This window comes from Protomyctophum bolini (genome assembly GCF_963924005.1).
Source record: "Protomyctophum bolini genome assembly, chromosome: 23".
Taxonomy (NCBI): domain Eukaryota; kingdom Metazoa; phylum Chordata; class Actinopteri; order Myctophiformes; family Myctophidae; genus Protomyctophum; species Protomyctophum bolini.
This window is the reverse complement of record NC_137884.1, coordinates 15,778,914-15,804,363: the sequence shown is the minus strand read 5'-3', so window position 1 is coordinate 15,804,363 and position 25,450 is coordinate 15,778,914. Positions and strand designations below refer to the sequence as shown.

Genomic DNA, 25,450 nt, shown 5'->3' with positions numbered 1-25,450 from the left:
TTATTTTAATTTGAATTATTTGTATGTATGTTTTACACAGATGTTTTATGTCATCATTCACCAGGAGTCTGGATGGCTTAATTGGTTCCAGGCTTAAAATAATTCACGGTATATAAATAGTTTCTCTTTTGGAAAATCTAAATCGAAGCCGCCACTGCTATCTATGCTGTATACACTATACAGTAGGAAAAATACATCTTAAACTAGCAGGTGTAGAAGTGGATTTACAGCTGTCGTGATTGGACAGCTGATAAAAATCAGACCACGTTATAAGTGCATTAAAAAAACAAAAACAAAAAAACATACAGTATATATTTTCGACATTAAAAAGTGCTCCATTCGTCCAGAAAAGGCACTCTGACGAGCGCCTTCTAAAAGGCCAGCGGAATGCGGTCGCAGTTTGGTCATTTCTCAGAGTTTAATGAAAAGAAAGTGACGCCTATTGTTATTGAAAGTATCATAGTGTGAACGCTACTGAAAATGACAAGTGACAAATGACATGAGAAAGCGGTCTGCATCCTAGAGTCATTGGCTCCCTTCTGCAGCTTGTGAGACGCAATTTGAGTCGGATGTTTGCAAGTTATGCAAATCTGTCCACCAGAGGGCGGTTCTGCACTGTGTTGTCTGCAGATATCAGCAGTTTGAGACCATGCTGCTCCCAGCAACACCACAGGCAGCGAGCCTTTAACCCCTACTGTAACTCTATTCATCTATTGTGGGAACATAACTGAAGCTATTTTCAAAAGTAAATAAAAATAAATTAAATAAATTGACTGGTAGCCGTTTTATTCTACCCTGAAATGGTTCAAAGGACTGCAGGAGTAAAGAATAAAGGATGCTCACTATTTGTGCTGCCAGGGGGATGTGGGGGGGAAGAAATATATGTCAATTGTTGGAAATACTTATGTGTACTATAAAGAAAATGAATAACATATGTTTAAAAAAAAGGGAAAAAAAGGATGCTCACTCATCTCTTATGGTGGGTGGTGTATCTCTTATGGTGGGTGGTCTACCCTGTATCTCTTATGGTGGGTGGGTTGTCTACACCTGCTGAAACAAATGCACAATGTGTGTTGAAGCGAATGCATACATGGAATGTTCTCCGCTGCATCTAAAGTCTTTACTCTGCATGTTAAGCAGATCAAGTAACTACTTACAGTATTTGTAGGGTCATTTTTTATACTTTCAAAGTTAAATTAAAGGTAAGGTTAATGATAACAAAATAGGTGACATTTCAGCCAATCAGGAGAGAGTACCTATTTATCAGCTTCATTTTTTATAATGTTCCAATTTTTCTCAGGTCATTTCTTTGTGTCATCACTTCCAATTTCAGAATATAGAGCAACAGTATTTAACCAAAGAAAATCACTTGCTCCATCTTTAACATTAAATTGACATTCAGGATTTACTGTGCCTCCGTTCCTAGCCGAAAGAAACGGAAAGACATTAACGCCCAGAAAATTAAAAGGCATTTCTGAAAAAAATAATAATAATAATAATCTCTAAGCACACACCCACTTAAAAATTACAAAAGCACGATAGCAGATGCTCCTCGGAGTGTGTAGATTTGTTTTAGGGTTTTTTTTTAAGACCAAGAAGACATCGAAAGCAATTGTGTTGCGGCAAAAATATTACAAATAAAAATTACACTGTAGCAACTCAAACAAATACACAGAAGGACTCCTTTGTCAGTCAAACCATGGCTGACTTGTTCCCAACCAATACAGCTTCGCAAGTCAGTGACTATCTGGCTCTCTCTCTCTCCCCCCCCCCCCCCCCCCCCCCCCCCCCCCCCGGTCTGCTTTGAGGCAGGACTCCAGAGAAGAAGGTCAGATATAACCTCATTGTCAGCTCTGTAGCAGTGGCCGGCAAACTGTGTTCTTCTGAATCGGACTAGTGAAGAAACACAGGGAAGGTTGCCGTATATTAGATTAGTCGATGGGTGGCTTGGGTGAGCTCACGCGCTCACACACACACACACCTAGAGTCATTTTATTTATTTATTTTTTAAGAAGGGTGTTTTCCTAGGCAGACAATAAGTCAGATACAGGATACTTGCACCCATTATACATCCGATGATCTTCCAGGGGAGCGACTGACCGACAGACACTTTTCGTTTCGTGGACATTTCTCGTGGTTCTTTGGCCAAACAGAGTATACGATCTGAACTCCTGTAAGCAAAGAGAAACTCCAGCTTCTTCAGCCCGCCGACCGTGCACACGTCCATGGCCGCGCAGGGCACAAACACCTGCCCAGCAATCTTCTGAAGACAGTCAAACACACACGTCTGTGAGGGGGAAGGAGGTCCGGCCACCCACCCACACCCACCCACCAGGCATCTGCTGACTGATAACAGCCCCCACATCCATCCAAAACATCCCCCCTGCGTGATGTTTAGCGAAATCTCCGCCAACCCATTGGCCGACACACAGACGTGGAAAATACAGAATCCACCAATCCCTATCGACGTCAGACGCACGGTGGCCGTTTTTAGATGACGAGAAAGATGCCGTCCGATCGCGCTCGCGCCGCAGGAGGTGGTCAGCTCTACGTCCAATGAAATACGTAAGAGGAGGGGAGGGACGTCCTTAGGAAAATGGAGAATCTTATCTTCCAGTCAAGTTCAAAAGGGCGCGGTTGTCGTCGGTATCTATAGCCCTGCACCTTCCCCCCCCTGTGTGGGGGTGCCGTCAGTGGAGCGAGGGTCCGACTAGTGCTCTGGGCTGCCTGGAGGTTTGGTGGTGGAGGTGAGGATCTTCATATACTGGGTGAAGATGGCCTCAAACGCCTCGTCTCGGTGGATCATGGCGCCAAACACCAGCGGCTGAGGGAGAACACAGAGAAACCCGTGAATCCCAAGTGACCGCCACAGGCGGTGCTTAAAGGAGTAGCTCACGCCAAAAACGACTTACCTTGCATCAATTACACACAGCCATGTAGCCTTGAATTTATGGACATGTTTTTGTCTGAGTCAATTTGATGACCTGCGGAGTCTCAAAGAGTCTCTTTCCGAGTCTCCTATCTATCTTCTAACTAATAATGCACCAAGTCTCTGTGTATGTGTACATACGTTATCAAATGGTTGGCTCAAGAATGCGACAAAAACAAACAAATCTCCATGAATTCAAGGCTTCATGGGGTGTGTAATTGATAGAAGATAAGTACATTTTTGGGTGACCTACTAATCTGTGTCATTTTAGATTTGAGTTATACCTGTACCTGTATATATAGCATCATAGGTTTTTCAGAAAACTCTTTAGAACATTGACTAGAACAAAGAGAGGAATGTCTGGAACTCTCTAGTGGAGCTGTTGCCCCCGCGACACGACTACGGATAAGCAGTTGAAGATGGATGGACTAGTACAAATAAAGGCAGAAAAAGCCCCCCAAAAATATCTAAAACAACTAAGTGGTTCTCAAAAATCGTGAAACAATGCAAGCTTGTACATGTTCTATTTTGAAAAGTGTAGTTGTTTATCAGTGTGTGCTGCTGTGCACCTTCTGTGTCAAGGGCGTGGCTATGGAGATGCCCATCCCACTGCCTGGCAGAACGGACAGCACCTTGTACTGGGGAGGACACAGAAACACAAGAGGCTCAATACCAGTAAACACAATACAACCTGGATACATTTCCAGGTGGGTTGCCAATTCTATGCGAATCAGGAGAGAGTACCCCTCTACATAGGCGCCGGAGGGGGGGTCAGAAGGGTCTGAATTGGATGAAATTGATATCCCGGCCTGAAAATGCATATTCTTTTGCCCAAAGCGCTGAATAGACATAGAGACTCCTGGTACTGAACAAACAGAAACACTCTATAGCAATGAGTACTATCAGAATACAGGGGTGCAGTACTTAATTTAGACAGTTTTTGGTTTAGACTAGTCATTGGTTAGAGTTAGTCCTACAACTACAACCTATCTCAAACCCTCACCCTAAACCTAACCTCCCACGGGGCAGCACACCTAACCTAACCTTAACCCATGTCTAGTCTAAACTAAGTATGCACCCCGAATACAGTGCTATTTAACCCTTAAAAGGCTACAGTATGCTAGGCTCATCGGTGAGATGATTGAGGATGGTTCGTACCTTCTGTATGTCTGTGATGTCTATCAGCTTTATGACTTTATTCTTCTTGGAGGCATTGGACTTGGAACTAGAGCTCTCAAAGCACAGGGAACTGAGAGAGAGAGACAGAGAGACAGACAGACAGACAGACAGACAAAGAGACTTACTGCATAACACATTTTCCAGTTTGACTTTTCCCTTCTTTCTTTTTTGTATGTTTTATCTCCCAAATATAGTCGTTATTCCCCACACATATATATGTGTGGGGAATTCCTCCCCACACATTTCTCTGTTTGTTGTCACTGCAGTTGTGCCCTACTGACTCACCTACCAGTGAGTGACTAATTAAAATGAGTTGAAGTTGGAGAGAGGGAGAGAGAGACACACAGACAGAGAAGCAGTGCGTTTACCTCTCTGTGACGTAGAGAACTCCATTTCTAATGTAGTCTGTAGGCATCTTTCTGTCTCTGTTGATCAGACAACACCTCCAGCCGTTCTCACACACTGAGAACACACACACACACACACACACACACACACACACACACACACACACACACACACACACACACACACACACACACACACACACACAGACACACACACACACATGAATGTTGTTCTGAGACCCGGTTGGTTCTGACATTCTTTTCGAATGACGGACCATAGACCGTCTGTAATATGACCCATAAACTGTTACAATTAAATTAGGACTTTTTCTGGGGGGGGGGGGGGGGGGGGTCTCACCCGCCAGAGGGCGCTCTGTCTCCGGCAGGTTAAAGATCTCGTGGAAGGCTCCCTTCTTGGTGCTGTGGAAGCGACCCGTCTCCTCCTCCCCCCTGCTCACCCCACAGGACACGGCCACCACGCTGCTCCTGGACGCAGCCAGAGGCTGGATCTGGGGGGGAGAGACAGAGAGAGAGACAGAGACAGAGAGACAGGGAGAGAGAGAGAGAGACAGAGAGAAAGAGACAGAGAGAGACAGAGACAGAGAGAGAGAGAGAGAGAGAGATGTGTTTAATAGATTTTCTGAACACTGTGCACTAAAACTGTCCAATTACCCAACATACTAAGTGGATTTTAAAACCCACGTTTAGAACCTCTGACCTAATCTGGCTCCTGTAGGTCAATCGAATAATTAAGTTTTTCCACCCTTCTCTTTATAAATAGGCCTAGAGTCATAACGGTGGCGTGTGGAAATAGACAATCTACAAGCGTTGTGCGAGCATGTAGATTTGCTATTTTCACACACAAAATATGTAATTGATTAATCGTAAAAGTTTAAGTGGTAAATCATCATAAAGTAACTCAACGTACCAAGTCCTACACAAGGAGTTGAATGAATACCAAGTGATCTTCAAGAGGACCACACAAACCACGTTTGTATTTCACCTCAAACTTTGTGCCGCACATTACTTTGAGCTACAAAGTCTGTGTCGGACGTCAGCCGTCATGTAACGGCTTTTTTTCTCTTAAAATTCTTATCCAATTATCTAATGTAATCCTGGGCGCTACACTTCCTCTGCCAACCTGGGGGGGCAGCGGACTGACCTCATGCTTCCTTCAATGCATGAGTAGTCCAAGCTGCTTCTTTTCACCTGACAGGGGAGAGTTTCCCTGGCCGGACGTACATGTAGCGCATGGAAGGAACACGTTATTCCGACCAGTTCCTTTCTCCTCCATCAGGCGCCCCGGCTGGCCATGGGGGAGGTAGTTTAGAGACCAGGATTACTGCATGGTTTTTGTGAGGGTACCTACCCTGGGGGACACAGGGAGAACCTTACTTATCATTTTTCTCTTAGCATTTGTGATAACAGTGGGCAACCTTATAGGACTCAACATATCCAAACATCACTTCATGTACTTTCTTAATTTGAGTATAGCCTTGCAAATGCATCTCCGATGCAGGCGAGGGGGGACTGGTGGTGGCATCGTGCAAAGCAGAGATCACTCATCTTTTAGTTTTTTGCAACACACTGTATTCATTACAGCATCACAGCATAACAATGTTTAGCCGGATCTGTCGGTTAGTTTGAAGACGATGTGGGGCTAAAACCTGCCCCCAAAGCTGGTTGCGTGTGTGTGTGTGTGTGTGTGTGTGTGTGTGTGTGTGTGTGTGTGTGTGTGTGTGTGTGGTTTAGTGGATTAGTGAGGTGTCACTCAGGTTGTCTGTGAAGCTGCCATGCCGTTCAGCACAGGACCCCCTAAACCCCTGTTTCCCAAACAGTGGCTCGGGACACATTTGTGGGTCGCGGACACATTTGTATGGGTCAAGTATACATGCTTTTATTTTTTGTTTATTATTATTTCAATACATTTCAATATATATATATATATAAAATAAAATAAAATGCTTTTTCATGAATTAGAAACAAAATTTCAAAAGAATTATGAAAAAACAAATTATAATAATGAAAAGAAAAATAAATCTAAGAAATTCCATAAATTAGAAAGCAAATGTTTAAGAAGTAGTGAAAATAGCTGACCTACAAGCACACAACGTGTCGCATTGCCGATCCGCTGTGTGCTTGTAGATCTGCTATTTTCTATAGTTTGGGTCCTAGGGAGACAAATTTCTCTTTTGCGTCTCGAGCTAAAATGTTTGGGAACCACTGCCCTAAGCCACCCACCCACCGTGCACCCATGCTCAGCCCAGTTGGAAGCCATTCATGTACTCTACACTTAAAACTTAATTTCCTTCGATTATTTATCCCGACTGGAATTGTATTATCGTTGATTAGGCACCTTTACGGCGAGGTATAACTTGTAAGGATCGTGCAATCGTGTTATGAGCAACTAAGCAAATTCAATTCATGTGGGTAGCGTGCCCCCCGAAAGTTTTCCAAAATCCAACCACTATGCATCGGTTGACAATCGCTCTGGTTTTGAGCGACCTGCCAGCACCGGTGTGTGACTGACACATCAGCATGGATCCTGCAACTTTGTTGAGTTTGTGCATGCTGCTCCAAGCAGCAACACTGGCACTGAAACACCATTTCGGACCAAGTTCCATGAGACTGGTGAAGTCGAAGACAGACCGATGTCACCATCCTTATGTTCCTTAAGTTATACCTCGTTGGAAAGGTGACTACTCAACATTAATGATATAAAACATAATTGGTATTATTGAGAAGGGGTATTTCTCCCCTGACCGAAGTTGCGTTTCCAAATAAAAAAAATTAGGAGTTTTATTTATTTTTTATATAAACATTCTTATGGTGTCAGCAGGTACATTTTGAATAGTCAACCTTACTGGAAATGAGCAGACCACTTTATAGTCTGTTCATATACCCATTAAATAGGCGATAGATACCACATATGTTATCTCTCTGTCTCTTACTGATACACTGATCTCATTCCTCCCAGATTTGGCACAAACATGGGGAAGAATTCCTTGTACTATTATGCCACCAAAGTGTGGAATTCTCCACCAGCAGCCATCAAAAAGTGACTCCCTCCCTCCTTCTAAACCGCCGATAAAGAGCACCTGCAATTTGCAACTGACCCTACAGTAGACGTCTAGCTTGCCAAAATAAATGACTCTCCCACTGTTTTTATGTAAATATACTTGTACTGCTCCTAGTATTGATGATCTCTTGTAAAGTCTTGAGAGAGTCATATGGCTCTCTCTTGATGAATTGAATACCTGTGTATTCAATTCACACCACAATGGAAACAAGCCCCCAGGGCTTTTTGTGTTGTCCTTTTAGCATTATTGTAGGACTGTACCTCTGTACTTTTTGCAAACTGTTAATGAAGTATCGATCAATCAACCAATCAATCAATCTGCTGAAGCACTCAACCCCCCTAGCATCGTTTCTCACTTCACTCTGCGGTTGTTCTGTCCCCTGTACAATGTTTACTTGTTCTGGTTGTTCTGTCCCCTGTACAATGTTTACTTGTTCTGGTTGTTCTGTCCCCTGTACAATGTTTACTTGTTCTGGTTGTTCTGTCCCCTGTACAATGTTTACTTGTTCTGTTTGTTCTGTCCCTGTACAATGTTTACTTGTTCTGGTTGTTCTGTCCCCTGTACAATGTTTACTTGTTCTGGTTGTTCTGTCCCCTGTACAATGTTTACTTGTTCTGGTTGTTCTGTCCCCTGTACAATGTTTGCTTGTTCTTGTAATTGTATTGCATGTGATTTTGTATGGATAGTTTTGTCATCATCTTTAACCCATTTTGGGCGGGAACCCCTTTTGGTGCTAGCCACCGAGTGGCGAGCTACGAGCTTGTAGGTCTGCTATTTTTGAAAAATCGAAGAACGAAAACTGTCAGGATGTAGAAGACATTTTTAGAATCTGATCTCAGGTCAAAATGGGTAAAGAGCCTGCTCAGGGACTACAGATGTAAATTAGCTTCTGAATAACTGTCCTTGTCAAATAAATAAATATAATATAAATATAAATAAATCCGTATTCTGGGCCGAACATTTAGCAAAAAGAAAGATATCAGAGCTACAAACGTGTCACAAGTTGCAACTCAGCACTTTGTGAGCTTGTAAGATCTGATATTTTTGCCGAAGGTATTTGGTGTACAGCGGAAACAGGAGAAGCCCTAGTACAGAGCCCTGAAGGACTTCGGTCAACTAAGTATAATATATAGGGCTTAAAGGTGCTGTAAGTGATATTGGTTTTGTTGAATAATTTGTTTCTCAGGTGAGATACCAGTTTAATCCAACCAGGAGAAAGAACCCATTTTTTTCAGCATCACTATTATAGTGTTCCACTTCCAATTGTGTCTGCTCATTTCATTGGTTCATCACTTTCTATCGCACTTTGTTCTTTATCATGCATGGGTACGGTTTCCTGATTGGATGAAATTGGTATCCCAAAATGTTTTCTGATTGTTAAAGAGCTGGAGAGACGGGCAATCATTACTATGTGCATATAGAGCTATTTAACTCTTAACAAAATAAATATCACTTATACTCCCTTTAAGAGGTTAAGGGGTGATTCTACAACATACTAGAGCTACTCGGTAAAATACCGGTGTTTAAATTACCGCAGCACTCAGCCATGTTCTATTCTACAGTGTGGCAGTGACAAAATGGATTCAAAATGTCTGACGTATGATGGAATTTCATTTCTGATCATTTGAACAAAAGCTGATGATGTCCCCACTGTGTGTGGGGGGGGGGGGGGGACTGCGAAATGTCACATTTACAGACATTTGAATTCATTCCATGTCACCAACAAGCCAAGTCACTCCCATGTCATGAGGTGTGTCTCTCTCTCTGACACACACAAACACACAGACGCGCGCGCCACACACGCACACCACACCCAGCCACTAGCAGTGTGACAGACACATTGGCATCCATACCTGAGAGCCAGACAGCTGAGAGAGAGGGAAATGACAGGATAACGTGATTCATACCGTGACGTGACGTGACAAAACACACACACACACACACACACACACACACACACACACACACACAATGTATCCTCAGTAGTAGAAAGACTAACTACTTTTTAATGGACCTAGGTGGTCAGTTCTGTCCACTAGATGGCACTTGTGTTCACTCATTCGAACTAAACACAACCATGTAGCTTAATGTTTTTGTTTTATGTGTGTGTGTGTGTGTGTGTGTGTGTGTGTGTGTGTGTGTGTGTGTGTGTGCTATGTGTGTGTGTGCTGTGTGTGTGAGCGTGCATGTTTGTAGATCATGTACCCGTCTGGCCACCAGGTTGGTCCTCTCTCTGAGCTGGGGGTCGGTGGGCAGGCTGATCCACACCATGCTGGGGGTGTCATACTTATCTCTGAGCTTAGGACAGCTCCTAAACAGGAAGTCTATGATGAAGAACTTTATACCTGCATACAGGCCTGGAGGGAGGGGGGGGGGGGGGGGGGGGGAGAGCGAGGCGCGAGAGAGAGAGAAGCAGAGATAGAGAGACAAATTACTTATTTTCCTTTCGTAACCACATAACCATATTTCGGGAAGAACTTTTTTCGCCGACTAAATGTAGGACTGGTTGCCCCAGTAAAAAACACAACACATCATAATAAAGCTATGCTACATTAATTAAAACCATGCTATATTAAAATCCATATGGAGCATTTTTGTGTGTACCGGTATGTATAAATTGTATATCGTTGCTGTCGGGTGGAAACATTATGTCCAAAACCACAAAAATTGCCAGATTTTGAGCTTGTACAGATCTGTTTATTTGCTAGATTTGTGTGACACTGTAGTATCACGGTGTAGGGTATTCATTTAAGAAAAACATAAGTGTAAAATATGAAGATAAGAGACAGACAGACAGACAGAGACAGCAGGCATCAGAAAAGTGGTTGCTCAATAAATGCAGCCACAGTGAAATGTAATTCTCTCTCCTTGCCTGGAGCTCTATTCAATACCTATCACTGATTAACCACATGAACCCTGACGGACGGTTCTATTTTGGGAAAATTGCGTTGTAGGCGTGTTGCCGTGTTCAGAAAGAAAGAAACGTCTTTTCTACGCTTAGTGAGCCTGATGTGGATTTGATTATTATCCTATCGCTTCATCCTGGGTCTTTAAACGACACATTGCATTAATATTCACCACAGGGATATACAGTATCTCACACACACACACACACACATACACACACACACACACACACACAACTACCAGAAATAACAACGTGTACATTTTAACTATTAGGATACCAGACAGGCAACCTAGCATCTGTCTAGGATACCAGGCAGACAACCTAGCATCTGTTTAAATAACATACTATCTAAATTAGGTACCGGTAGGTACTATGAACCTATCTCTAAATTTAAATCTGCATGGTCGTCATATCAAGGTCATGTGCTGAGGTTGAGTCTAGGTGAGTCTGTGTGTGTGCGTGCGCGTGTGTGTGTGTGTGTGTGTGTGTGTGTGTGTGTGTGTGTGTGTGTGTGCGTGCGTGCGTGCGTGCGTGCGTGCGCGAGAGCGAGAGTGTGTGTGTGTGTGTCTCACCCATCATGAATCCCATTAGTTTGTAGGGCATGACACAGGAAGTGATGAAAGCGAGCCACAGGCTCACGTACAGCTTCTGTGTGCTCTCTGGTTGGACCCACATGAACAGACTGACGCACACGCACACACACGCGCACACACACACACACACACACACACAAAAAAAAACGTATCAGTAACTAAAAAAACCATAAGATGCATAATGCATAACATGCATTATACGTGCAATATATGCAAAAAAACATAACATAAAACAAACGTATAATGCATTATTACGTTGCTGTCATGCAGAAACTCATCTCATCTCCATATTTTAACTTTTTGTATTTCTTTGTAAATTAAGGCCCTACTTGACCATACCACAGTGCCACACAAAAGCATCAAAAGTCCCACACAAGCTCCACAAGATCCACAAGCTTCGAGCTCGTAGATCTGTTACTTTTGATGCTTTTTAACCCATTCTGACCTGAGATCAGATTCATACGAGGTTTCCACGGGACACACACTGGTCTGATTAACCCATTCTGACCTGAGATCAGATTCTAAAAATGTCAGTCGTTCTTCGAATTTTTCAAAAATAGCAGACCTACAAGCTCGTATCGCGCCACTCGGTGGCGCGATATGAGCTTGTAGATCTGCTATTTTTCAATAGGTAAAGCATAACATGATGCCAACACCAAAATGGGTGCCCGGTCAGAATGGGTTAAATTTGAATCCTGGAAAGTAACAGTTCTGAACATACGCGGTTTCTACCAGACGGAGACAATTGTATGCATTATAATCTGCTTATACCACACGGGAATACTACCTAGTTCAAACAACTCAGACATATGCATAATGATTCATAACAATAATGCTAACGCATAAAGCATTTCATAAGGTCAAGTATTATAATTATTGATAATCTTGCATAGATGTAATATTATTTAGAGCCTCAATTTGACAATGTGACCTGTACTGCTTGACTTACTTCTTGATCTTCTCCAAAACATCTGACATCTTACCAAAGAGGTTCTGGAAAAGAAAAGGAGAGGGGAAAAAACACCATTATAAATGAGTGGCAAAGTATCCTTGAGCAAGACACGGAACCCCTGATTGTTCCTGGTGAGCAGGTCGTGCATGGTTTTATCCACCGTGTGAATGCGTGAATGCAATTTGAAAAGCTTTGGAGAAAGATGCTAAATAAATGCACCTTGAAATCAGAACCACTGATTTACACGGATTAGAAAAGCATTCTTCTTGTACCTGGGCTTTCTGCGCCACGTCAAGCACCAGCTGGAACTTCTCCGATACGGTCAAGTCTTCCTTTGCAGCCTCCTACAAAATGGCGTCGGATTTGGAACGGGTAGTGGAGGTAGTGGACACCAAGGGAAAGTGAAGTTTAGTTACTATTGCAATTTATGCATTTAGCAGAAAGTCCTCATTCCAGAGCAATTTACAGTAAGCAAGGAAAACACAAAGTAATCCATCAAATGTATAGAAATAGTAATCTAGAATAATAGGTAAACAGCAGAATATCAAAAAATCTATAATTTGTACAAACTATACAGATGCAAGTGAACCTGGAATCGGTCTACATAGTACATATCATGCTATCTAGGGATGTTAACAATTGATAGAAATTTGATTAATCGCCGTTAAACGTAACAATTAATTGAACATTCTACGGTTCTATCATTGTGCGTTTTTCTGTGAATGTAATGTTGTCTGCGCGCACGGCCGAGGAAAGCACACGTGGGCCGGTTAAAAAAAAGTCACCCCCACATTGGTAGCCACAGAAATGTGTATGTTTTGCATGTGATATGACAGACAAGACAATTTAATTCCTCGTGAAAGATGGCCCTGTATCTCAAATGGTCAAATACATATTTGATTAAGATATTATAATATCTTATAATATGCCTTTTGTTTTCTTTCTGTATATCAGCAAAATGTAGATTTCTATGTTATACATTATTGAGGGAAAATAAGATTCTCAGATAAAAAATTAAAAAAAGAATGCCGCGCATGCACACACACACACACACACACACACACACACACACACACACACACACACACAGTCTTACCATTGGTTCAGAGACCTCAGGCACAATGCTCCACTGGATCCTCCAACCTCTGGAACAACAGCACATACATAAGAATGAGCGAACATGGATGGATGACTTTTTGGTTTGCTGGTCATGTTTATAGTGTCAAACATGAAAAGCAGTGGGTTGCTTGTCTTACCTGGCGATGAGGTAATTCAAGGACAACCTCAGGATAGCGAGGAAGAGGAACAGGGGGATGGCCCAGCCATGCCACGCTACATTCATGTAGATCTGCAGGAAGAACACGCTTATGTCAACGTCAAAACCAACACCAACGTGCGTGTGTGTGTGTGCGCAGAAATGTAACCCATTTAGGCCTGACATCAAAATTTCTTCTAAATCATGAAAAATTTCTGAAAGATTTGAGGCACATTTTTTTTTCAAAAATAGCAGACCTACAAGCTCGAGCTTGTAGATCTGTTATTTTTCAATAGCTAAAGTATAACATAATGCTTAAAACGCCAAAAGGGGTTCCTGCCGAAAATGTATTAATGTAGTAAATGTACTCACAATGAAGGCAATAGCGGACGTGTATACAGAGTGCCAGTTGGATAAGGCAGAGAGGTTCCTTAAGAAGTTAGTGACAGGTCTGGCTCCTCGCTCTGAAAACAAACACAAGTGACTTGAATTTAGAACAGTGTTCCATCGCACGACAGTGTCAGTAGGATCGGGATCCGAAACCGGATTCAAACATTGACGACTAGGAATCACATTTGGAACAGAGCTGGTACAGTACAGTACCGTATGTGGACATATTCTATACAATTACAATACCCGTGGTTCTCAAACCTTTTAATTTCAAGGAACACCAAATCATGAGCATAAAATTTGATTCTCTGTCAAAAAACATTTTTATATTACATTTTATTATATCTCTGCTGTTGGTAAGAAACCACCTAGCTCCAAAATGTTCATTTTCCAGGAAATGAAATTAAGAAAACCGTATATTTTGAAAACAAAGTTGGTGTTGTTGACCCAATATATGGGTGTAAATTACTTACATGAGAGGGAGAGAGGTGGTGGAGTTAGTTGCATTGCAGAAGCAAAGACAGTTTGAGGGTCCAATGGAGTTAAGAGGTTTTGTCTAAAGGTTTTGTCATTTGAACCAATGAAACTACGTTTCACTGGTTCAATATTTTCGTTCAGACGTAAAGGGTGTTCAAAAGCACTGATTAATGAAATAAATAAATAAAATGAAATAAAAATCTCAACAAATGCAGTTAGGTTTCCTCCCGACAGCTCCTATATTAAATAAATATGTTTTTGCAGTTTTCAAATATTTGTTGACATAGAATGAATAGGTTATGAAGGTAACCATGCATGTCTTATTTTAATTAATACAATAAATGTTTTATACTCATGATTCACCAGGAGCCTGGATGGCTTGGTTCCAGGCTTAAAATAATTTATATAATTAATTGGAAATCTCTATGGGAAAGATTAATGGGCTTTCGATCTGTGGCACCACAAAATGGCTGCCACTGCTATGCCCTGGCCTATATTATAAGAATAAAACATTCAATTTAACTATCTCTGAGAGAACAAAACAAACGTGCACGTGCATTTAATAATGAATCTAGGTAAAACATAACTAACGTACAGTACTTGAGTAAAAGTGAAAAAATATTTTATATTCTTTTACAATACCGTATCTTTGTTTCTTTTAAGTTTTTTACCCGTTTTGTATCTATATGCAAAAACAACAATAGAATCTGAAAACCCAAACCTAGTATCCGTAGAAGAAATTCTAACAATACCAAACCCCGGCTCACCAGGCTTCTCACCATCAATACACTGTTCATAGAAATAGAACTATATCCATGAGGCTAAAAAGGGGACGGAAATAGAAGTGGGCACCCCGCGCTGTCGACTGTTCCAACGCACTGGAACCCATGCCAACGTTTCCTAAAGAAAGTTGGCACGGTAGATCAGCTATCTCCACTATTGCTTTAAAATATTTTTGTGTGCGCGTGTATGTGTGCGTGCTTGCGTGTGTGCGTGTGTGTGTGCGTGCGTGCGTGCGTGCGTGTGTGCGTGTGTGCGTGCGTGCATATACTCACTGAGTCGCCTCATATTTTCTGTCAACCTGCATGGAGAAGGGAAAACAAGAACCAAAGGATGAGAGAAGGCGGAGGCCTACATCATACTGTACAATGTACATGCACAGTATATCAAACAGCGTGTTATGTAAGAACTGGCAGTGGGGTGCAGCTTTCCATCAAACAGGCTGTATTGTTTCCACCATCCCTAGATGTCCACACTGATTTGAACCAAATGGTCTCCTAAGTGGGCGTCTGATGGCAGATATAAAGATTTTAGTATGAAAACCTTGCGGATATTGTGTGGCTTGTGACGATCGGGTCCAATAGTCCAGTGACCATGGGCCTAAAGTTGTTCAGAAGTTGTGTTCACGTTCACTCTTCCATTGGAAGTAATAAGACTCCAACCTGCTTCTGGTCTCAGAGATATGGGAAATAAACCGGAGCCATTTTTGTCTTAGTTTGGACTCATCCAAGGTTCAGCAAGGAGGTGCCTGCCTGGCCACCACTAAATGGCACACATACTGCACCTGATAGTCACTTCTTGTTACCAAAAGTAAAATGGTGATAGTCTACCATTACCACCTGCTCTCTGTCTCTTCTGTTATTCACAAGTCTAATTTAAGTAATAAAAAGGAGGGTATTTTTGTTAACCATTGCTATCGAGTGTTTGCTCACTGTCGGTCTCCCTGAACATGTGTTTCCCGTTTCTGATCAGGAACCTGCTCAAGTGTCACATAACACATTAGACACTGGACTACGGTTTACATGTACACGCCGTCGCTGTGAGCTTGCAGGTCGACTAGTTTGGCTGTGTGCGGCAGGCACGCTTCCATAGCAGTCACTCAAAGGAGTGAAACCAGTGGTGGTCGGACTGAGAACTCTCATCCAGCGTGCGCTAGCTGTCTGGGCTCATAGCGTACCTCTTAGCGCTGAGCGGCTCCTCGGCCTCCACGGTGCTCTCCTCCGGCTGGAAGCGGAAGTCCTCCACGTAGACCCCGAAACGCTCGTACAGCCACTTCATCCCCCATGAACCCCACGTCTCCCTCTGCAGTTTGTCTGGAAGGAGGTACAACAGAGTGGTGGTGCTTCTCAAATCTTTTTAAGTCAAAGGACCAGCCGAATTGATATGAATTTGGCTGCTGATTTAAAGTTTTTAAAACTTTTTAGATATTTTTCTAACAAATGCAAAAACAGTGCACTGTGAGCGTGTAGATCTGCTATTTTTGATAAGGCGGTTGAAACGATTGTCACCCTATATTAACTAATTTTGCTGCAGGGACCCCCTGGCCCCCAAATTTGAGAACCACTGGTCTAGATATCAAAATGTGAAATATATACTGCAACTGTAACCCGTTTCTATGTTTGCACTCTAACTCAATGAACACAGAGAGGCACACGGCAATCAGAAGATGAACAGGAATCCTCGCCTTAAAACTCAACGGCCTCGAGGTTGATATTATTGAGTATTTGGCTGCCGTGGACGTGGTGTCTCTGATGTGGGCATATTTTCCAGGCGAAAGAAAAGACGATCGTACGTCTCAGGACATTTTTATTAATTAATACCTATTAATACCATGTGTTAAATATAGTCGTTTTTTTTCTTCAGTTAGTTCATTATAGTTTTAGTCAAGGAAAAGAACACTGACTAACGACTGTTTCAGTCATAGAAAGTGATGTAAACTAAGTGTACAGCATGAGCCTGTAGTAGCCAACCTCTACCCATAGAGGTCACTCTTTGAAGGTAATTTTTTTTAATGAAAACGTATAGAACTTCATGAGGCATGTTCCAAGTCTTACAGCATGATTTATGGACTCACATTAAACACAGAGTCCTTGTAATGCTAGGGAGCGCACGCACGCACACACACACACACACACACACACACACACACACACACACACACACACACACACACACACACACACACACAGTCACCTGTCTTTGTATTGTTGTGTGTAGATCAGCTTGTAGACAACAACGTACGTCAGCAACAGAGCTTTGACGGCAGAGCACACTATGATAACATGTCTGCCCTAGATGAAGTGATCTACAAAAATAACCCATTTTCCAAAATTAGCCTCTCCCTCTCGTTCACACCCATGCTCTGTCACACACTGTTCAAATGCACATGCACGCACATGCCATAAATACCATCACACTTTAAGCATCTGTGATATACATTCATTCATAAGGATGGGTCAGACAATATTCATGGGCCCCTCTCATCATCCAGACACTGGGCTTTATAACTAGAGCCCGACCCGGGCCGTGACAGATCTCTGGGTCCGACACTGGTGCCATTTTTTAGACCAGTGATTATCAACCTCCAATTAAGGTCAATGTTTCATTGAGGCGGAAAATGAAATATATTGAATCTGGTTTTGTGACATAATTAGTTGTGTCATGTTTCCTCCAGCTGAGTGGCACCACCAGCTTTGCACTCCCCCTCGGTTTCACGCACACACGCACACAACTCCTTTATACCCACAGTCAGCTGACATTTGAGCAAGAAATGTCTCCTTGTCAGATTGAAATAAGCTTCATTGGCAGTACAGTACCGTACAGTACAGTGGAAGCCACCGATATTTTCAGTCTCAAATTCGATTTTAATATTTCAAATGTGATTTTCCCACATATATATACACATATATATATATATATATATATATATATATATATATATATATAATATATATACACACACACACACACACACACACACACACACACACACAGCCAAAATATAGGCTAATACTACAGTGTAATGTACAGTAAATCACCATTGATTTGTCACTCGAAGAAAAATCTCCACAAAGGTTTACTCATCAAAACTGGTTATAAAACTTTTAGTTGACTAAAAAAACTATAGATTTAGTCCACTAAAATCTTATGATATTTAGTCGACTAAAACTAGACTAACACTAAAACATTCCATGTGACTAAAACTAATTGAACTATTCAAGAGATTTCGATCAAAATTTGGTGTCAAAATCAACACTGGCTCCGACACAATGAAGTTGGCTGAGCCCTTATGGCGGCACGATTTATACACTGCCACATATTATGTTTACAGTATCACGGTGTTAGCCTTACATTCAATCACGTCAGCAACTTTCACACCAAAGTGCTATAAGTTTGACTTTACTGCAGCATCTGTCAATCTTAATTTGGACTGCTACTCCTACTCTCTGTCAGCATAATTTGTTTCAGAACATAATACGTTCTTAACGTAACCAGTCTATTGCGACAGCAGGTCGCAGCTAACTATGAAATTGTGCATTTCCCGTCAGTCAGTCAGTCAGTCAATCACGCCCCATATACCTGTATGCAGAGACATCTAATAGAAGAGTTGTGATGTTGAGGGGGCAGAAACCGAGCGCTCGAGCGCTGTTCATGCAGCCTGAACTGAGACCAGCTGGAGTTGGAAATACATTGTTTTCAACGAGGGCGGCGCACATGTGTGCAACATGACAACTGTTTTAAAGTATTGTACAGTCCATTTTCAATTCCACAGAACAGTTAAAATCATACAGATGTACACTTCTATGCAAATAAAAAAAATCACACCCGTGTGAAGTGAGGGGCGCTACTAATTAAAGTCTAACTCATGTTGATTAGGTGATGTAATGGTGATGTAAAACAATGTATTTGTGTAAAGTGAGGGGCACTCTAATCATCATAAATCACATTCTGTGCTCAGCCAATCAAATCATCGCTGTGGGGTACACACATTGCTCAGCCAATCAAATCTTAATCATCTCTATGGGGTACACACAAACACACACATACTGTAGGAGGGCCTAGCACCCATCTCATCACCAAAAACTGGAGTATGAATAGGCCTTAAGCAGGGAGGCATTCTGTCCCATTTGGTATGACCCGTCTGGGGAATCAAACCTCGACTTCCCAATCTCAGGGTGGACACTCTAACCACAAGGCCAATGAGCTGGTCACTAGTACATACACGACCATTTAGGATTAAGATCTCTGTGTGCCCAGGATGATACCTCAGGAATCTCCTGTCCTCAGGCTAGGATGTCTGGGCTATGCTGCTTTTATGGTAATAAATCATCTACACACACACACACTCACACTCACACACACACACACACACACACACACACACACACACACACACACACACACACACACACACACACACACACACACACACACACACACACACACACACACACACACACACACACACACACACACACACACACACACACACACACACACACACACACACACACACACAATGTATCATGTCTATGTATTGTGTCAAAGTGTCTCTGAGCAAGAAACTTGACCTTACCTGTTCTGTCATATGAAGGCGACTGCTGTCTGCGAGGAGGCTGGGGCGGAGAGTCCTCTAACCTGGAGGAGAGGAGAGGACACAGAGCTCATTAGAGATATTGCACCAGGAACAGTTCACATGTGGTAATATAATGAGGCTAATTGTTCACGCCCGTTCCTGTTGACTTTTCATTCCCGTTCAGTCCGTTCACTGTTGGACAATACTTTTACTTTCAAATCTTATCCAAAAAATCTAATATAGCCGACCAGTTACTTCAAGGCAGGTGCTACTTATAGATCGGACATTTCCCTGGGGTGATCGCATAGAGGCGGTGGTTCAAGTGGGTGCATGGAACAACCCCAGAGAAGAGGCCGTAATGTAGAGGCTCTGCTGGCCACTCCACTCACTGTGCCAGGTTCTCGCACGCACGCACGCACGCACACACACACACACACACACACACACACACACACACACACACACACACACACACACACACACACACACACACACACACACACACACACACACACACACACACACACACACACACACACACACACACACACACACACACACACACACACACACACACACACACACACACACACACACACACACACACACACACACACACACACACGGCATCATGGGGGCTGGCAAAAAGGAAAGCCAATCAGGTCCAACATGGAGGCGGCAGAGAGAGACTCCAGATGGCGAGGGATCAGGAGGAACCACCTGCTGGAGGTGTGATCAATATCACTCTATGGCATCTTCCGGGACTTCCAAAGTAAGACTCCCCCCAACCCCCCATATTACAAACAGTACAAAAACGTGGAGGAGCGTGGAGGAGGGAGCAGTTAGGGGCCAAGTGTCTTGCTCAGGGACACTTTGCGGAGAACTGGAATCGTACCTGGCCATCCTAGCTCACTGGCCATTCAGCTATGGCCACCCCCATAGCTTTAACATCCTACAATACATGACTGAGAAACATTATACCATACTGTATAACGGTGTCATCTTGTGCTATGGTGTGCTAAGCATAGAATAGATTATAATGCATAAGCATCTATAAATTAGCACCCTATATGCTCCTGTGGTTAAATAATTTCAGCACACATGCACGCACGTGCACACGCACTGTCATGAACTGGCTCACATCATGACAAAAAGGGAGACAACACACAGGATTAAACTTAACATTATTTTATTTATAACTAAATAAGGCTTAAAAGGTGCAAAATGTATGAGGTGTGAATGGTCAGTGACATCAGTAGTGTAAAGTGTGTATGGCTGTGTGAACATGGACTGTATGTGCGAGTGCAGAAAACAACTGAACTGAAACTACTTCAAACAAGCATAACCAAACAGGCAGTGTGACCTGTGCAGGGGAGAGAGAGAGAATGGCCTCAGCCAGCCAACATTTTAAGATGGTGATTTTACAAATGCCACGCATATTCCTTTTTTGCCATTTACCAAGCCTAAAGCAAGCAAGTACAAGTTTCTGAAAATACGAGAGAAGACTGGGGTTAATATAGGTCTACCGCTACCTCGCTCGCTCACGCACACACAGTACACACACATCCTTCAGTAGGCTACCCTGGATAACATCAGAATGTTCCAGATAAGTCATCCAGATTTTCTCAGAGCTGTTTTTCCATAAACACAGTGACTTGTTCACGTCACGACAACCGTGGGTAACCTCGGAGCACAGGCCTGCCTGCTGCTTTCTCAGAAGCTAGGATGGGGTGGGGGTGGCTCTCCATTTGTAATAATACTGGTCATTTGGGGGGGAAGTGGGTAAGTTTACCCACTCATGGGTTAAAGGCAAGAAAACATCCAATTTCTCTTTTGGGTCTTGAGCAAAAAAGTTTGGGAAGCCCTGGTCTACAGCCTGTGGATTGAGGAAATATTAGGCTCATAGCACACACTTTTCCAATGGGGCGATATACAGTACACTTCAAAAGTGTGTGTGTGTGTGTGTGTGTGTGTGTGTGTGTGTGTGTGTGTGTGTGTGTGTGTGTGTGTGTACCTGGATTTGAGCACTTCATTCATCTTCTGCTCCAGGTCTATTCTCTTGCTCCTCTCTCTCTCCAGCTCCTGACGCAGGGCGTCCACATTGGTCTCCTCCCTCAGCTTCCTGAGCTCCTCCTCTGGTGGGAGAGAGAGAGAAATAAACACACATTCATCTAATCCATAATAATTTTCAAAGGGGGCCATATTAAAACACCCAAGGGCTAACTACATTACCAAATATAACCAGACGTGCAAGGTAATTCTTTTAAATAAAATAGCCTTTCTTTGACCCCTTCAGAATGAGACAACAAGGAACAAGGAATCCTGACAGATACTCTGGGAAATGCCCAGGTGAATAAAAATGGGAAACCACTATAAATGAGAAAAACGGAGCGAGGACTGCCTGTTTCCGGCCACAGGCTTGTGCGGGCGGCCCTGGCTTGTGAAAATACAATTATCTTTGTCAATTTGTGTGTGTGTCTGTCTGCTCTGTGTTTGTCTGTCCGCCTGCATGTCAACAGTCAGGCTAGCGCTGGGTAAAAAAGAATTCCACCAGACATAGGCGGATCTAGAAATGATGGGCCCCTGGGCCACCGCCATGCAAAAGCCCCCCCCCCCCCCCTTTTGGGGTTATTTTATTGACACAAATGAATAAGCCCCTTGTTAATAACAGTGACAAGGACCTTGTGTGTCACTGTTATTCACTGTTACCCCTTTTTTGGGGGGCCAATGAGCTTGAGCCTCTTCGCGGTAACGTGGACGCTCAAGCTCAGGGCCCCCCCTAGCTCAGGGGCCCCTGGGCCTGGGCTCAACAGGCCCGTTGGATAATCCTCCCCTGCCACCAGAGGTTGCTAAAAGCCAAAGAAAACTTGGGCTGAGAACACGTGGCTCATCTACGCACACCTCGATTAGCCTCAATATCAACGTCCATGTTCCACTCTCTCTCTACCTCATGCGTCTCCCAATATGTGTCCTACTTCCTATATCTGTCCTCGGTGCGTCTACAGTTGCATTCCATTGAGGAAAGTAGGCTAGATGGTCAGATCAGAGAAGCTGCAGACGTTAAGAGTACGAGACAGTTGATCCACCTTATCGATTCAATCGATTCTGAACAAATAATTGACTTAAAAAACATTTTGTGAGCTTATAGATCTGCTATTTTCACTACTCCTTTTGTATGCGGCACTCTTGTAAAACAAAGTAGGGCATTAATTTATAAATGCACGACCATATCAGGTTTCTGCCCTGTCGTGTTTATTTAGTACAGCACATTTCAAAACAAAAAGAGTTGAATCCAAAGTGCTTCCCAATCAAGAATGACCAGCAACTCAAAAAAAAGAAGCTAAAAAGTGGTTAAAAATGATTGTGGTGCTGTATTTACACATTATACTCAAGTATATAGGCCTACTCAAGTTAATATTCAAGTAATAAAAAGGTACAAATTATTACAAAGAACTTTTGTCAGAAAGTAACAAATGTGCAGATGATCTACAGTAGGCCTACAAGCCTCACCTCACTGAGTGATTAAAGACCTATAGTGAAATGAAAAACACAGGCATTTTATTTTGAAGTTTCATTCTGAAAAGGAAAGCTGTGTTTTTTAACCAATCAGAACGTCACATGCACAACGCATGCACGCACAGTATGCAGATGTGTTTGTAAACAAAGTCACAGAGAGACCGGCAGCAAAGCTCATGGCTTAATTCTAACCTATAATGTATTCAGAGTTTAAAACGAGTAATTACTTCCACCAACTGCATGCAGCCTTCATTCTAACAAACACCTCCTTTCTCTTTCTGCTCCGTTTCCCTGACCTCTGCACCCTCCCCCGCTTGTCTGCCCACACATTGTGCCCACGGGCCTGGCAGCCTGCGGGTTCAGGTGTCAGCCGCAGCAGATACAGTAGCCTACTAGCCGGGTTTCCTCTCCGCCTATTGTTTCGTAACTAAAGACCCGACATGAATATTGGAGAAGAGGAGGCAGCGATGTGAAGCGCACACAGCTCTCACACACACACACACACACACACACACACACACACACACACACACAAATTCATGCCCACATTCGCGGCCCACCGGGGGAAGTGCAAAAATGGCAGGCGAACAATGATCAAACCCACACATAATAGGCATGCAAGATAACGGTGGTCTAATCTGCGGTCGCACGCGCACGCAATTCACAAGGCTTCAATTCACATTGAAGCCTTGTGAGTGTATATGCCTGGTCGCGTGCGCACCATGACACAAACGCGAAACCAAGTATAGTGCAAGTATAATCAAGCAACATTCTCATTTCTAACTGTGACTCTGTCTCTACAAATCTTTAACATCAGGGATCTCCATATATGGGCATGAAAGGGACAATGACAGACAAATAGAGATTTCCATGTATGGGCATAAAAAGGCAAAGGGATACAGCCCACGCCTTTATGGTACAATTAAGTCCTTTGGGTTTTAAGCTGATGCTTGTAGTTCCTGAACAAATAGAAGTTGTAGAATATAATATCAGTGTTTATGGCTAGGCATAGTGATGTGTCTAATCCCAGTTTGTGTCACATAGCTGTCGTACTCAGACAGACAGTTACAACGGGTATAACGGCTATTGCATAATAGGGTGGGGCATGCATTCCCCATTTGCATCGTTCCTAACCGGCATCATTTCCAGTGTTGGGGGTAACAGCGTAATAGCGGCGTTATATAACAGGAATACTTTTCTGGGTAACGGAGCAACCTAACAGATTATTTAGCAATTAGTTAATTGTTCTGTTGCAACAAAGGAAAATAATCCATCTGACGCAGTTTCCTGAATGAATGAGCTCTCTGTCAACGGAGAAGTGAAAGACTGCAAGCAACACCATCGCGTTGCGGTGTTACACGAAAATCAGTGACCCATGCTTGCAGTCTGTGGCAGGTTTCTGCCCTACAGCAACGATTTGGGCCTAAAAGAACCACGTCTTTTGTTTCCATTTAGTACACTCTCAGATTTAGGATTTGGGCGTGCAGGTGTCATTCACAGCATAGGAGTTTAGCAGAGTGTCTCCCTCTGTCTCCCTTTGAACATATAATCTCACCACTCACTCCTCTCCTTTCTCTCCGCCCATTAGAGTCCATTAAATATTCATCGCTAGCGCCCCCCTGTCAACCTGAACTATTGTTTGCTCATTGTTGGCGCTGCGGTGCGCGCTGTATACGATTACTGCAGACTGCACAGACAGTCACACATGCCACTGTGATGTTAACCTATCTCCACAAAACACTGCACTAGGGATGGGACGATATGAAAATTACACGTCACTATTGTGGCAAAAATAATGATCAAAATATGCTTAAAACTTAAAATGACACATTTGTTAAACCACTTGAACCAACCCCCTGCATCACTATTCTGGGGGGGAACGGTCGCCAAACATAGCAGATCCACAAGCTAACACGTGTTGCAACACAACACACTGTGAGCTTCTACAGTAGATCTGCTATTTTTGGTGAATCGATTTCTGTAGAGTGAAATGCGAGCGTACCAAATGTGCTCGTCAAGGCTCACATTGCCAATGACGGGATTCTCGTGGTATTGTTTTTTCAGTGGTTATACACAGAGGACTTTCTAGACCGCATCCATCTCCCTTTCTGTATCGTTCCACTTTCGCGGTGACCACCATTGTGTTTTCGAAGGAGCATAACAAAGGAAAGTATGGACCGTTTTACAAGCATGTTTTTTCTCGAATGCACAGCGAACAGCTCTCTGATTATTACCGGGGCGATCGCACTCTAAGGTATATTAATAATATATTTCAATTTTTCACCTTGAGATATATCTCAAGGTTCAAGGTTTCTTTATTTTGTCTCCCGAAGGAGAAATATCTCCACTGTGATGTTAAGCTTTCCCCACAAAGACTGCACAGATATCCACTGTGAAGTTAAACTCTCTCCACAAACGATAAAGATATCTGACTGTGATGTTAAGCTTTCTCCACACACACTGTATGA

The 25,450-nt window shown here is 42.9% G+C and overlaps 1 protein-coding gene across 1 annotated transcript in view; it reads right to left on the bottom strand.

Annotated features, from left to right (window-relative positions):
- Positions 1–2,371: 2,371 nt before the first annotated feature.
- Positions 2,372–25,450, bottom strand: part of gramd4a (GRAM domain containing 4a) — a 40,633-nt gene continuing 17,554 nt past the window's right edge. The window contains exons 2-17 of the mRNA XM_080757357.1: positions 21,481–21,601; positions 19,467–19,528; positions 16,068–16,203; positions 15,166–15,191; positions 13,616–13,707; positions 13,245–13,336; positions 13,085–13,133; positions 12,261–12,332; positions 11,986–12,029; positions 11,016–11,125; positions 9,741–9,892; positions 4,814–4,964; positions 4,477–4,570; positions 4,088–4,178; positions 3,499–3,567; positions 2,372–2,824 (exon numbers count right to left, since the gene is read on the bottom strand). Coding sequence (XP_080613483.1) covers positions 2,711–2,824; positions 3,499–3,567; positions 4,088–4,178; positions 4,477–4,570; positions 4,814–4,964; positions 9,741–9,892; positions 11,016–11,125; positions 11,986–12,029; positions 12,261–12,332; positions 13,085–13,133; positions 13,245–13,336; positions 13,616–13,707; positions 15,166–15,191; positions 16,068–16,203; positions 19,467–19,528; positions 21,481–21,601 — 1,475 coding nt within the window. The 3' untranslated portion in view covers positions 2,372–2,710. The remainder of the gene's footprint in view (positions 2,825–3,498; positions 3,568–4,087; positions 4,179–4,476; positions 4,571–4,813; positions 4,965–9,740; positions 9,893–11,015; positions 11,126–11,985; positions 12,030–12,260; positions 12,333–13,084; positions 13,134–13,244; positions 13,337–13,615; positions 13,708–15,165; positions 15,192–16,067; positions 16,204–19,466; positions 19,529–21,480; positions 21,602–25,450) is intronic.